The sequence below is a fragment of the Schistocerca americana genome, chromosome 11 (genome assembly GCF_021461395.2).
Source record: "Schistocerca americana isolate TAMUIC-IGC-003095 chromosome 11, iqSchAmer2.1, whole genome shotgun sequence".
Classification (NCBI taxonomy): domain Eukaryota; kingdom Metazoa; phylum Arthropoda; class Insecta; order Orthoptera; family Acrididae; genus Schistocerca; species Schistocerca americana.
Genome location: NC_060129.1, coordinates 136,860,982 through 136,874,633, shown reverse-complemented (window position 1 = coordinate 136,874,633; position 13,652 = coordinate 136,860,982). Strand labels below are relative to the sequence as shown.

The following is a 13,652-nucleotide window of genomic DNA, read 5'->3' as shown; positions in this document are numbered from 1 at the left end:
GGCCAGATCAGTCAATCATCCAGACTGTTGCCCCTGCGGCTACCAAAGGCTGCTGCCCCTGTTCAGGAACCACATGTTTGTTGTCTGGCCTCTCAACAGATACCCCTCCATTGTGGTTGCACCTATGGTACGGCTATCTGTATCGCTGAGGCACGCAAGCCTCCCCACCAACGGCAAGGTCAATGGTTCATGGGGGAGGGAGGGGGGAGAACTCGGGACAGACTAGATATAGCTAGGTGTTTGAGATACAAGTTATATGTGTCAAATGGGGCCACGCATTGCTACTAATGGCCGTAACTGTGAACGTCATTTGGTGGTTAAAGTGATTTTTTAAAATGAAATCCTAATATTGGAGTAAAGATTAGAAACATTTAACGTGGAAAAGGATAAATTATTGGTCATGGCAAGGTTCAGTGCAGGTCGAACAAGCAAATACGTCTTCAGATGTAGCATGGATTAACTCTGAATATAGGAGGGATACAGCAGAACACAATGTTAGATACAAACCAGAAGAGGTGTCCTGAGGGAAGACAGGCGAGGGACTCGCTCAGCGACTTGCACACCAGTGATCTCAGGTTTATTTATACGTGTTCTGTCTCCCAAGCGTCCAAATCACATTTATACTTGATGATTCATTTATTATTTCCAATAAACACATTAACTGAAACATAAAGGCCAAATCTCTTCTCGATTTTCAATATCCAACGTCACTAATTGGAATTTCCATGAAACAAAACACAACTTGAGAATGATCTATAATTATCTTTAATACCTCCATTATAGGCAATGATACATGATTCTTTATGCGCCTTCCAGTTTGTATCTAACATTGAATTTTGCTGCATCTTTCGTATTGTGAATTAATCCATACTAGAACGAAAAACATGATTATTTTATCTTCATTGAACCTAGCCACGACCTTAAATTATGTGCCATTTCATTCCTCAGACCCTGCAAAACACTTAAATAACCAAAACACGATGAAATAATTATTTTCCAAACTACTTTTTATTTAGCCAGAAATCTGTGGTAATGAAACGAAAGAAAATTCCAGACAATTAGATCTTATGGACCTGTACTTCTGGTTGTAGTTTCAATTGATGCTATAGATGAATCCATCAGTTGTCCCTTAGGTAAAAATTTATATCTCCGAAAGTACTGAAGTTATTCACTTGAAATCAGCTGTTCCAGCGTGAGAACCAAAATTCTGCTCTCCTCCCAGCTCCGTGGTAAGCTACGCTTTCGATGTAAGATGACAATTCGTAATAATTAGCTACATTGCAAACCCAGAGAGTGGTTGAAAAAGTGTTCATATAGCTGACATGCCCAGTTTCATCTGGTTGTTTCATTCAACTGACAGAGTGAATAAACAGTTGATCAGCCACTCACGTCTTGCTGCATCAGTGACCTGCCCGTCATCCGTGTACTGCTTGCCGTGGAGTGCATCCTTCGTTGGACCAAACAGACGGAAGTCGGAAGGTGCGAGATGCGGGTTGTTCAGCTGTGAGTGATCCACCGGTCACCCTGAATGAGAGCACGTTCCCACATCGCAGGAGTCTCAGCCGTCTGCAGCTGACCGACACGTGGAGGTCGGCCAGATGTGCACAACCTTGCTGCGACGATGGCGCTGCTAGGCCAGGCGTGGATCACCAGTAAGCTCTTCTGACGCTGACAGACACCTCGCACTACGACTCACGGTGCTTCTCTTCACTGCCAAATCTCCTCAGACATTCTGCAAGCGGATATGAAGATCTCCGATGCTCTGGTTTTCATCCGAAAGAAACTCGGTGACCGCTCTCAGCTTGGGTCGCACCTCCTTTACAGACGCCATTTTGGAGGCTACTTATGGTGCTGTCAGCTGATGGAATTCTATGAAGCTGTAGGGGCTGAAGCAGAAATGTTCCACGATGTCTCACAAAATTTCGCATTTTTCCAACTGAAATTGGCCGAGAAAAAAGTGTAGCGTTGCAGATCGAACGCCCCCGTAATTTTATAAGTAGCTCAGTTGGACGATGATTGTGCTTATGTATTTTAATCTGGGTCCTTTATCTTGATGTGGCTAGATTCTTCACAATGCCTGTCTTCTTCTCAGCATCTGGTAGCAAGAAATGCGTGTGTTTGAGAATAGCTCCTCCTTAGATTTCTCCCTGAGGTCACTGGAAATCTAATATCGTTCTCGGCCGAAAACACTAACATCTTACTGCTATCTGAGCAGCACAGTGAAGTCGCTACCACGGCCAGGACAGACACACAGCCAAACCAGTTACAGAAGTACTGGCTTGCACGTCAACTAGTTCCGAAAATGACGAAGAGATTAAGGAAATGCTTTTTGAGAGAGGAGAAATTGCTCAGATCTTTAAGCGAGATGAAAACTTGTGATGCGGCACTCGAAATTGATAGTCGGAATACGAAGTGGAAGGAAAGTTGGAGGAAAATGAATTGAATTAAGGGAATGAAAGGGGAAGCTGCCTGGCAGAATTTTGCACAGAGCACAATTTAACCACTGCTAACAGTTGGTTTGAATCATGAAAGATAATTGTGTACACGTTAGGAGTCAGAATGCACCTCACTATTTGAGACATACTATACAGTCCTAATAATTACTATTATTTGGCAAATAAAAATGTGCTCGGATCGAACCTTGTTCTCTCATAACGACTCTGGAAGTTGCTAATGTCCATTCCCATCAGCTGGAAAATTATTTCCTGAACCAGAGATTACGAGTTGCAATTTTCATTTTAATCAACGTGGAAAGAAGTCCCCTCTTAAGAAAAACTAAGAAAGACATTGTTACCTAGCAATCTATCCGGACTACGATATATTGTCTTAGAAATATTGGACCATGGTTGGCTGTCTATTCAGAAAATACTGTCTGAAAAACTAGTTTCGTCGATTATTTGACTATTTCTAGACCAGTTGGTTGATAAAGACCAGATGCCATCAGACATGTGGAATTACAGTGGAAGGCCCCATCACATCAAAAACGCCTCTCAGGGGTGGAAGAAATTGATAATATATCAAAAGCTCAGCCAAATGTTTAGTCATTAATAAACCAAGAGGACGTAGTTCTTTCGCTGATTAATTTCTAATTCGGGTGGAAAAAGAATAAAGAAGTCTGCAATTCATACTGATGAGGCGACTGTAAAGATTCCAAATTGATGGCACCGTGAAATCGTTTCTGACTTGTGTGACCCACACACGGAAATTACACTGTAGAAGAAAACATGACCACCATTGGAAATTATAAAAATATTGAAAAGTAGTTTAATGCACGTCGTACTCATTGGAAAGCTTGTAAACAACTTTAATGATGGACGAAATGAGACCACTTCCTCACGGTTTTCCTGGGAAACGACACACCGACAAGTAAATACCTGTTGCAATTTGTGGAACATTCGGTAATGAAGACCGGTAGGGCTACCTTAAAGGTCATGCCTCTCCTAGGGCACCATCACGGCACTCCTATTGAGAGAGACTCTATGAAGAAAAACCTGTGTGGGTGGACAGCAAACAGAGAACCGGTGCAGAAGACACAAATGACAAGCAGCCACATCCACTCATTCGCCCTTGGTCTGCAGACCTGCTGCAGACCACTGCACGGTGTGTGGTCGAACCACTGTCCTCCCGAATGTGAGTCCAGAGTGTCTCACCGCCGCGCCCTGCATATCTACATCTACATCTGTACTCCGCAAGCCACCTGACGGTGTGTGGCGGAGGGTACCTTGGGTACCGCTATCGGTTCTCCCTTCTATTCCAGTCTCGTATTGTTCGTGGAAAGAAGGATTGTCTGTATGCTTCTGTGTGGGCTCTAATCTCTCTGATTTTATCCTCACGGTCTCTTCGCGAGATATAGGTAGGAGGGAGCAATATACTGCTCGACTCTTCGGTGAAGGTATGTTCTCGAAACTTTAACAAAAGCCCGTACCGAGCTACTGAGCGTCTCTCCTGCAGAGTCTTCCACTGGAGTTTATCTATCATCTCCATAACGCTTTTGCGATTACTAAATGATCCTGTAACGAAGCGCGCCGCTCTCCGTTGGATCTTCTCTATCTCTTCTATCAACCCTATCTGGTACGGATCCCACACTGCTGAGCAGTATTCAAGCAGTGGGCGGACAAGCGTACTGTAACCTTTGTTTTCGGATTGCATTTCCTTAGGATTGTTCCAATGAATGGCATCTGCTTTGCCGACGATCAACTATATGATCATTCCATTTTAAATCACTCCTAATGCGTACTCCCAGATAATTTTAACTGCTTCCAGTTGCTGACCTGCTATTTTGTAGCTAAATGATAAGGGATCTATCTTTCTATGTATTCGCAGCACATTACACTTGTCTACATTGAGATTCAATTGCCATTCCCTGCACCATGCGTCAATTCGCTGCAGATCCTCCTGCATTTCAGTACAATTTTCCATTGTTACAACCTCTCGATACACCACAGCATCATCATCTGCAAAAAGCCTCAGTGAACTTCCGATGTCATCCACCAGGTCATTTATGTACATAGTGAATAGCAACGGTCCTATGACACTCCCCTGGCTTACCTGAAATCACTCTTACTTCGGAAGACTTCTCTCCATTGAGAATGACATGCTGCGTTCTATTATCTAGGAACTCCTCAATCCAATCACACAATTGGTCTGATAGTCCATATGCTCTTACTTTGTTCATTAAACGACTGTGGGGAACTGTATCGAACGCCTTGCGGAAGTCAAGAAACACGGCATCTACCTGTGAACCCGTGTCTATGGCCCTCTGAGTCTCGTGGACGAATAGCACGAGCTGCGTTTCACACGACCGTCTTTTTCGAAACCCGTGCTGATTCCTACAGAGTAGATTTCAAGATTCCAGAAAAGTCATTATACTCGAACAGAATACATGTTTCAAAATTCTACAACTGATCGGCGTTAGAGATACAGGTCTATAGTTGTGCACATCTGTTAGACGTCCCTTCTTGGAAAACGGGGATGACCTGTGCCCTTTTCCAATCCTTTGGAACGCTACGCTCTTGTAGAGACCTACGGGACAGAGCTGCAAGAAGGGGGGGCAAGTTCCTTCGCGTACTCTGTGTAAAATCGAACTGGTATCCCATCATGTCCAGCAGCCTTTCCTCTTTTGAGCGATTTTGTTTCTCTATCCCTCTGACGTCTATTTCAATATCTACCATTTTGTCATCTGTACGACAATCTAGAGAAGGAACTACAGTGCAGTCTTCCTCTGTGAAACAGCTTTGGAAAAAGTCAGTATTTCGGCCTTTAGTCTGTCATCCTCTGTTTCAGTACCATTTAGGTCGCAGAGTGGACATTGTTTTGATCCGCCTACCGCTTTGACATAGGACCAAAATTTCTTAGGATTTTCTGCCAAGCCAGTACATAGAACTTTACTTTGGAATTGATTGAACGCCTCTCGCATAGCCCTCCTCACACTACATTTCGCTTCGCGTAATTTTTGTTTGTCCGCAAGGGTCTTTGGCTATGTTTATGTTTGCTGTGAAGTTCCCTTTGCTTCCGCAATTTTCTAACTCGGTTGTTGTACCACGGTGGCTCTTTCCCATCTCTAACGATCTTGCTTGGCACATACTCATCTAACGCATATTGTACGATGGTTTTGAACTTTGTCCTCTGATCCTCAACACTATCTGTACGTGAGACAAAACTTTTGTGTTGAGCCGTCAGGTACTATGTAATCTGCTTTTTGTCACTTTTGCTAAACAGAAAAATCTTCCTACCTTTTTTAATATTTCTATTTACGGCTGAAATCATCGATGCCGTAACCGCTTTATGATGGCCGATTCCCTGTTCTGCGTTAACTGTTTCAAATAGTTCGGGTCTGTTTGTCACCAGGTGGTCCAATATGTTATCGCCACGAGTCAGTTCTCTGTTAACTGCTCAAGGTAGTTTTCAGATAAAGCACTTACAAAAATTTCACTGAATTCTTTGTCCCTGCCACCCGTTATCTATGTTTGTCTCCCAGTCTATATACGGCAAATTAAAATCTCCACCCAGAACTATAACATTGTGGGGAAATCTACTCGAAATATTTTCCAAATTATCCTTCAGGTGCTCAGCCACAACAGCTGCTGAGCCAGGGGGCCTATAGAGACATCCAATTACTATGTCTGAGCCTACTTTAACCGTGGCCGGCCGCGGTGGTCTAGCGGTTCTAGGCGCGCAGTCCGGAACCGCGCGACTGCTACGGTCGCAGGTTCGAATCCTGCCTCGGGCATGGATGTGTGTGATGTCCTTAAGTTAGTTAGGTTTAAGTAGTTCTAAGTTCTAGGGGACTGATGACCACAGACGTTAAGTCCCATAGTGCTCAGAGCCATTTGAACCATTTTTTTAACCGTGAGCTACACCCAAATCATTTCACATTCCGGATCTCCGTCAATTTCCTTCGATACTATAGCACTTCTTATCACTATAAACACGCCTCCCCCCTTGACTGTCCAGCCTGTCTCTGCGGTATACATTCCAATCAAAGTTTAGGATTTAATTACTGTTTACGTCTAGTTTCAGCCAACTTTGTCCCTAGTACTATATGGGCGTTATGACCGTTTATTAATGAGAACAGTTCTGGGACCTCTCTATAGACGCTCTTGCAGTTTACTATTAGCACATTAATATTGTTATTCCCTGTTGCATTTTGCCTACTCCTACCTTGCCGCGTCTCAGGAGGCATCCTGTCAGGCCTAGGGAGGGAATTCTCTAACCTAAAAAACTCCCATGTGCACTCCACACATAGTCCGCTACCCTTGTAGCCGCTTCACGTGTAGTGCACGCCTGACCTATTCAGGGGGCCCTACGTTTCTCCACCCGATAGCGGAGGTCGAGAAATTTGCACCCCAAATCTCCGCAGAATCGTCTGAGCCTCTGGTTTAAGCCTTCCACTCGGCTCCAAACCAGAGGACCGCGATCGGTTCTGGGAACGATACTACAAATAGTTAGCTCTGATTCTACCCCGCGAGCGAGGCTTTCTGCCTTCACCAATTCCGCCAACCGCCTGTACGAACTGACGATGACCTCTGAACCCAGACGGCAGGAGTCATTGGTGCCGACATGAGCAACAATTTGCAATCGGGTGCACCCAATGCTCTCTATCGCCGCAGGCAGGGCCTCCTCCACATCTCGGATGAGACCCCCCGGCAAGCAGAGTGAACACTGGCCTTCTTCCCCGACCTTTCTGCTATCCTAAGGGGCTCCATCACCCGCCTATCGTTGGAGCTCCCAATAACTAATAAACCCCTCCCCCCGTGTGCCTGCTCGGACCTTGCTGAAGGAGCAGCCACATGTCCACTCACAGGCAGATCGGGCGTTGCCACGCAACCAGCCTCCACATTGACCCTCCGCCTCGTGCGCCGCGAACGACGCTGAAACCGCCGCTCCCCTTGGGGAGAGGGTGGCCCAACCGCGCCCTGTACCCGCGAAGATGTCTCGACAGCAGGGACAGTGGGTGACGCATGTGTAACACCTGGGGTGTACCTTGCGACGCACCAGACTCCCCACTGCCGCTACACTCAGAGGCAGCAGCCTGAAGACGGCTGACCACGGCCATCAACACGTTCAGCTGTTCGCGGACAGTGGCCAGCTCCTCCTGCAGGCCACTACTTGCATTTCACACACGTTTCTCTGCCAGTTACATGGCGCAGACACGTACGAAGATTGTGTCTCCAAAATATGCTGAAGGTGATCGGGACCATGGCTCTCTGTCTTCTAATAATTCAGACGCGATCCCGCTCAGTATCTTGGCAAGTTTGTGATTACCTAGAAAACCGTTTGAGTGAAAGAATCTGCGAAAGCTCAGTCTAAACTACAGTCGCATTGCGAGTGTCACAATAAAGTAGAAAACTACACCACTGATCTCGGGATACATTAAAGATTTATAAGACAATGACGTCTGTTTCTTAGACGAGGAACATGTCGATGCTCGAAGACTGTATGGAAATGTGAACGGCTTTACAGCTTTTACCACTTAGTTTATTGACATGCAACACCACTTGGGTGTAGGAAAATACGGTAACAACGCCTTTAAACAACAGTAAAAAGTCGTTCATTATGCGATTACAACGCCAGTGTCCAAATTTTTGAGCCTATAACATTGAGTGCATACTTTGTATGGGGAGGCGAAAAAACCACAAAGCGACATAAAACGGAAACAAATGTACAACTAACGAGGGATGGGAAAGGAAGACTTGGGTTGGTCGGGTGGCTTCCAGAAGCCTGCAGTGTACGTGTTGGCCTGCGACGCTGCGCTGACCTCCGGCGCTACGCTCTGTACAGCACTGCCTCGGCGTCTCCATCCACGTCGGGCGGGCGCGACAGAAGCCTTCGGACGAATTCTTTGGCGCTCTGCTAGCACCGTAACGGTCCGGCAGACGTCTTACGCTGGTGGAATGGAGATTCTGATTCGGCACGTTTCGAAAAAAGTGGACGCCGTTCTCGCAAAACCCACTTGTCTGAATTTCGGAAGCCAGTTTACACTGTAGGGTGTGGAACTATTTCACTGACTCCGTCGTTTGCCCCTCATACGACCAGGAGAGTCAAGAGTGATGTCGGAGCTGTGATAGAGCTTACTTTGGTTTAGCCATGACGTATGTGTCATCTAATAAGTACCCGAACGTTCTGTGGGGCAAAGATGCTCTACAAACACGTCCACGCCAAAAGGAGATGCAAATTTATATTTGTGCGAAAGTTCCACAACACACGTTCTGGAAATGGAGGCAACGAGTTTCATTCCTAAACTGCTCAACCTGGAAATACCTGGGTACACCATAGCTCGCAACAATCGGATAAAATGGCGACATGATTTATGATTGTATTATGCAGCATTCTTTACCACGGAGGTGGGCGCTGCATCTTTTTCTGAAGAAAGAAGACGCAGGTATCAATCTGTTCAAAGGAGAGTTAAACATACCAATGAATTTAGACTAGTGGTTCAAAACCGCTCAAATGGCTCTGACCTCTATGGGACTTAACATCGGAGGTCATCAGTCCAATAGAACCTAGAACTACTTAAACCTAACTAACCTAAGGACATCACACACACCCATGCCCGAGGCAGGATTTGAACCTGTGACCGTAGCAGGCGCGTGGTTCCGGATTGAAGCGCCTAGAACCACTCGGCCATGGTGGCCGGTCAAGTTTAATCGTGCCTACCCTGAGACATTCACCGAGGAAACTGATTTCTGCATTAGATGTACATTGCTTCTGATCAGGTGTCACGGATCTGAGGAACTTGAGATAAGGAGGAAGAAAATTTTTCCTAGTTAGAGGTGCCACCAACTTGGATTTAAATATAAGTCGTGTAACTTTATGGCTGAAACACGTTTGTTGCTTTGTTAATTTTTTTGCTATGACATAAATAAACCATCTTTTGACTGAGAACGATAACATTTTTAGAAGGTGAAAGCAGTCTATCGTAGCACCGCAGTGGTAGTTACAAACCTTAGGTGATCGCAAAGCAGTACGGGCCCTTGTCATTTGAAGGAAACTGGTGACGTTGCAATTGATTTAGGGTGGACAACACTTTCACAGCTGCTGTTTCATACAGGTATGCATGCGCCTCGTACAAGTGTTGAGGGTGCAGTGTGAGGGCTGCTCAGTGGCACTGTGTTTCAGGACCACCCACCATGTCGGCAGTTACGGAGGTTCAGAACAACACAACCGAGGCCCTGGCCGCCCTGGTAGACGGGGGTGAAGACGCCCTGGTGACGCTGGTGGCGGGCGAGACGAGGGTGGCGGCTCACAGGGCCGTGTTGGCAGCCGCGAGCCCCGTGTTCGCAGCGATGTTCGCGCACGACATGCTGGAGGCCAGCTGCGGCCAGGTGAGCATCGACGACGTGGAGGGCCCGGTGCTGAGGCTCCTGGTCGCCTACACGTATACCCTGCAGGCCCCCCAGCTGCCCGACACGGCCGCCCAGCTGCTCTCGGCGGCCGACAAATACGGCTTGTCGGCCCTGAAGGCTGCCTGCGAGCGGCAGCTGATCTCGCAGTTGGCCGTCGAGACCGCAGCGGCGACGGCCGTCACGGCAGTGAGGCACTCGTGCCCGGACGCCACCAGGGCTGCCGTCGCCTTCATAAAGGACCACCTGCAGGTGATGGCCACGCGGGGCTGGGCGGACGCTGTGCTCGAGTACCCGCAAGAAGTCATTGAAGTCAGCAGTATGCTCGGTGAGCCACCGGCAGAAGCCTGGTAAGCAAATTCCCTTTTTGGCAGTGCTAGTGTGAATTTGACGTCGTCCTTGCTTTGTTCGTCATGGGTTTCTTTGCTGCCTACATTGCATAGCACCTTAACGTCATCTACTTAATGATCGTCAGTCACGATGCTAAGTCTCTCACTGTTTCCACTTCTACTGCTTCTTATCAATTTCGCCTTTCTCTGATTTACTCTGATTCCATATTCTGTACTCATTAGACTGTTCATTCCATTCAGCAAACCCTGTAATTCTTCTTCACTGTCACTGAGAGAATCGGTCATCAGCAAATCTTATATCATTTCACCCTGAATTTTAATTCCACTCTTCAATCTTTCCATTATTTCCGTCATCGCTTCTTCGATGTATAGACTGAACAGTAGGGGCGAAGGATTACATCCCTGTCAGACACCCTTTTTAATCCGAGTACTTCATTCTTGGTCTTTCACTCTTATATTACCTTCTTGCCTCTTGTACATATTGCAAATTACTTGACTTCTCCTATAGCGTACATGTATTTTTGTCTGAATTTCTAACATCTTGAACCACTTGATATTGCCGAACGCTTTCTCCAGGACCACAAATCCTATGAACGTCACGGAACTTCAATTTTCTTTTCATTCTCCTGTGTATTATCCTTGTCAGAAACGTGGATGCTTGAGCTGTTAAGCTGATTGTGCGATAATTCTCACGCTTCTCTGCTCTTGCAGTCTCCCAAATCGTGATGATTATATTTCTTTCAAAGTCAGATTGTATGTTGCCAGACTCATACATTCTACACACCAGTGAGAATAGACCTTTTGCCACCTCTCCCAATGATTTTAGAACTTCTGATTGAATGTTGTCTATACCTTTTGCCTTCTTTGATCTTAAATTTTCCAAAGCGCTTTTAAATTCTGATTCTAATCACCAATATTTTCCATACCGACTCCTGCTTGTTCTTCTGTCACGCCATTGGACAAGTTGTTCCAATCAGGGACGCCTTCAGTGTACTCTTTCCAACTATCTGATCTCGCCTCTGTATTTAACACTGGAATTCCCATTGTGCTCTTAATATTACCACGCTTGCTTCTAATTCTGTGGAAGATTGCTTTGACTTTTCTATGTGCTGCGTCAGTCGTCCCAAGAATCATTTCTTCTTTGATTTCTTCACATTTTTCGTGCCATTTTGCCTTAGCCTCTCTGCACTTCCTATTCATTTCATTCCTAAGTGACATATTTCTCTATTACTGAATTTTCCTGAATATTTTTGAACTTATATCTTCGATTGATCAGCGGAAGGATTTCTTATGTTTTCCATGGTTTCTTCGCAGTTGGCTTCTTTGTACCTACGTTTTTCTTTCCAACTTCTGTTACTGTCGTTGTTAAAGATATCCATTCCTCTTCAACTGAACTACCTATTGAGCTGCTTATTATTGCAGTATCTGTAGCCTCAGAGAACATAAATCTCATCTCTTCTTTCCTTAGTACTACTGTATTCCACCTCTCTGTACATCGATTGCTCCTGACGAGTCTCGTAAAATTGAGCCTACTCTTCATCACTGCTAAATTGTTATGACTCTATATCTACTCCTGGGTATGCTTTACAGTCCAGTATCTGATTTCAAAATGTTTGCCTGACAATAATATGGTGTGACTTTAAACCTCCCATATTTCGGTCCTTTTCCAAGTATACCTCCTCGTCTAGTTATTTTTGAACAGACTATACCAGCTATTACTATGATAAATTTACTGTAGAACTTAACTAGCCTTTCTTCTCTCCTATTCCTATCATCAAGTACATATTCTCGTGTAACCCTTTCTTCTACTCCTTCCCCTACGATGGCGTTTCAGTCACTCAATGACTATTACATAGTACTGAATTACCTGTTCAATATCCTCACTTTTTCTCTCTCTCCACCTTCAACTTGCGTCATCATGTATACCTGAACTATGCATGTTGTTGGTTTGCTTTTGATTCTCATGAGAACATATCTATACTCACTTTCTGCCCTGCCTTTCTATTGATACTGAATCCTACTGCTGTTGCTACTACCCTATTCTCATGTGACCAGAAATCCGTTTCTTATTTTCTGGCTCCCAACCACATTCGAACTCCTAACTTTCCAGCTCCAGAATCATAGAACGTTATCCTTTCGTTGGTTACTCAACCTTTGATCATTGCCAATTCTTCCTCATTTAGGAGCAGTTTCAGACCTCAAGGGAAAGAGAGTGCCCTGAACCTCTGTCGGCCCCTCCGCCCTCTTTGGAAAGGCTGTTGGCTGAAAGAAGGCGACACCTGATGCTGGAAGTCTTCAGACACCAATGCTGATGATTCGTATTCAAAATTCAAGTGATGGTGAGGTTCAAACCTGGGACTGAAGACTTTCCTGATTACTAAAAAAGACGCTACCCCTGGGTGACTGGCCCCAAAGAGCAGGGTGTGACTCCCTGAGATATCCAGTCAAGCAGGAGCTATGAGCACTGGGGCTACTCATGCACACTGGGGGCAAACAAGAAGAGAATACTCCAGCCAGCACAGTAACATTGTCACACTCAAGGCTGTGCCTTACAATCACATTTCCTTCTCGTCTCTGTTCAGCTATCGCCCTGAATATTTTCCGTGCATTCCCTTTAACAAAGCAGACAGGAAATCTCTGCCCCCTGTCTTTTTTGAAGTTCCTTGTGGCGTTACCAGAGGTCGTCCAGGGAATCCTATCAGGTTTCCTGCTACGGGCATACAGCAGATTATATTCGCTGTTCATCTACAGGTGTACGACATATCTCCCACAATGTCAGTATTGATGTGACGTTTTCATCCAGCTATCATTTGTTGCCTCTCTCTCTCGGATACATATGCTCCAGACAAGTCTATTTTGTTTCTTTTTAAATTTAAAAAAAAATCCATATTCAGTAGACTACAGGTTACTTCGCAAGTTGTAAACGTTGTCCATCAGATAAAATTGCATACACTGTGTAATCCATTTTTTTCTTTTAATGGTGGCCTCTACTGCAAACTGCTCAACACAAAAATTGTTGTTTATGTAACACATCACCAGTGCTGTCTTTTCAAGGAATCGAATTGTGGAGACATTACATGCGTATATACAGTTCTATTTGCTTTACTGAAATCCAAATTTTGAATATACTCTCGATAACTTTTATAGCATAGCTCTTGTAATTCTTGTCCATCTTCTTCATTCCCTCGGGCTTCACATCAGAGTGCCTGCATATCCATGACCATATAGTTTAAACAGTAAGTTGATACCCCAACTTATCAGTTTGTTTCTCTATCGCTGGATCTCTCTCTCTCTCTCTCTCTCTCTCTCTCTCTCTCTCTCTCTCTCTTCCTCCTGTGATATAATTCAGCATCCATATATCAGTTTTCAAATCACCTCACAACCAAAAGTAGCAGCCAGATGACTTTAACTGCTTCTAAATTGTGTCTGATAGTTGTTCTGTCAGGGCAGCAGAATTGTT

At 45.2% G+C, this 13,652-nt stretch overlaps 1 protein-coding gene across 1 annotated transcript in view; it reads left to right on the top strand.

The window, feature by feature from the left end:
- Positions 1-13,652, top strand: part of LOC124554183 (ankyrin-3-like) — a 65,567-nt gene that overhangs the window by 36,757 nt on the left and 15,158 nt on the right. Inside the window, exon 2 of the mRNA XM_047128253.1 lies at positions 9,619-10,192. Within this exon, the coding sequence (XP_046984209.1) occupies positions 9,630-10,192 (563 nt within the window). The 5' untranslated portion in view covers positions 9,619-9,629. The remainder of the gene's footprint in view (positions 1-9,618; positions 10,193-13,652) is intronic.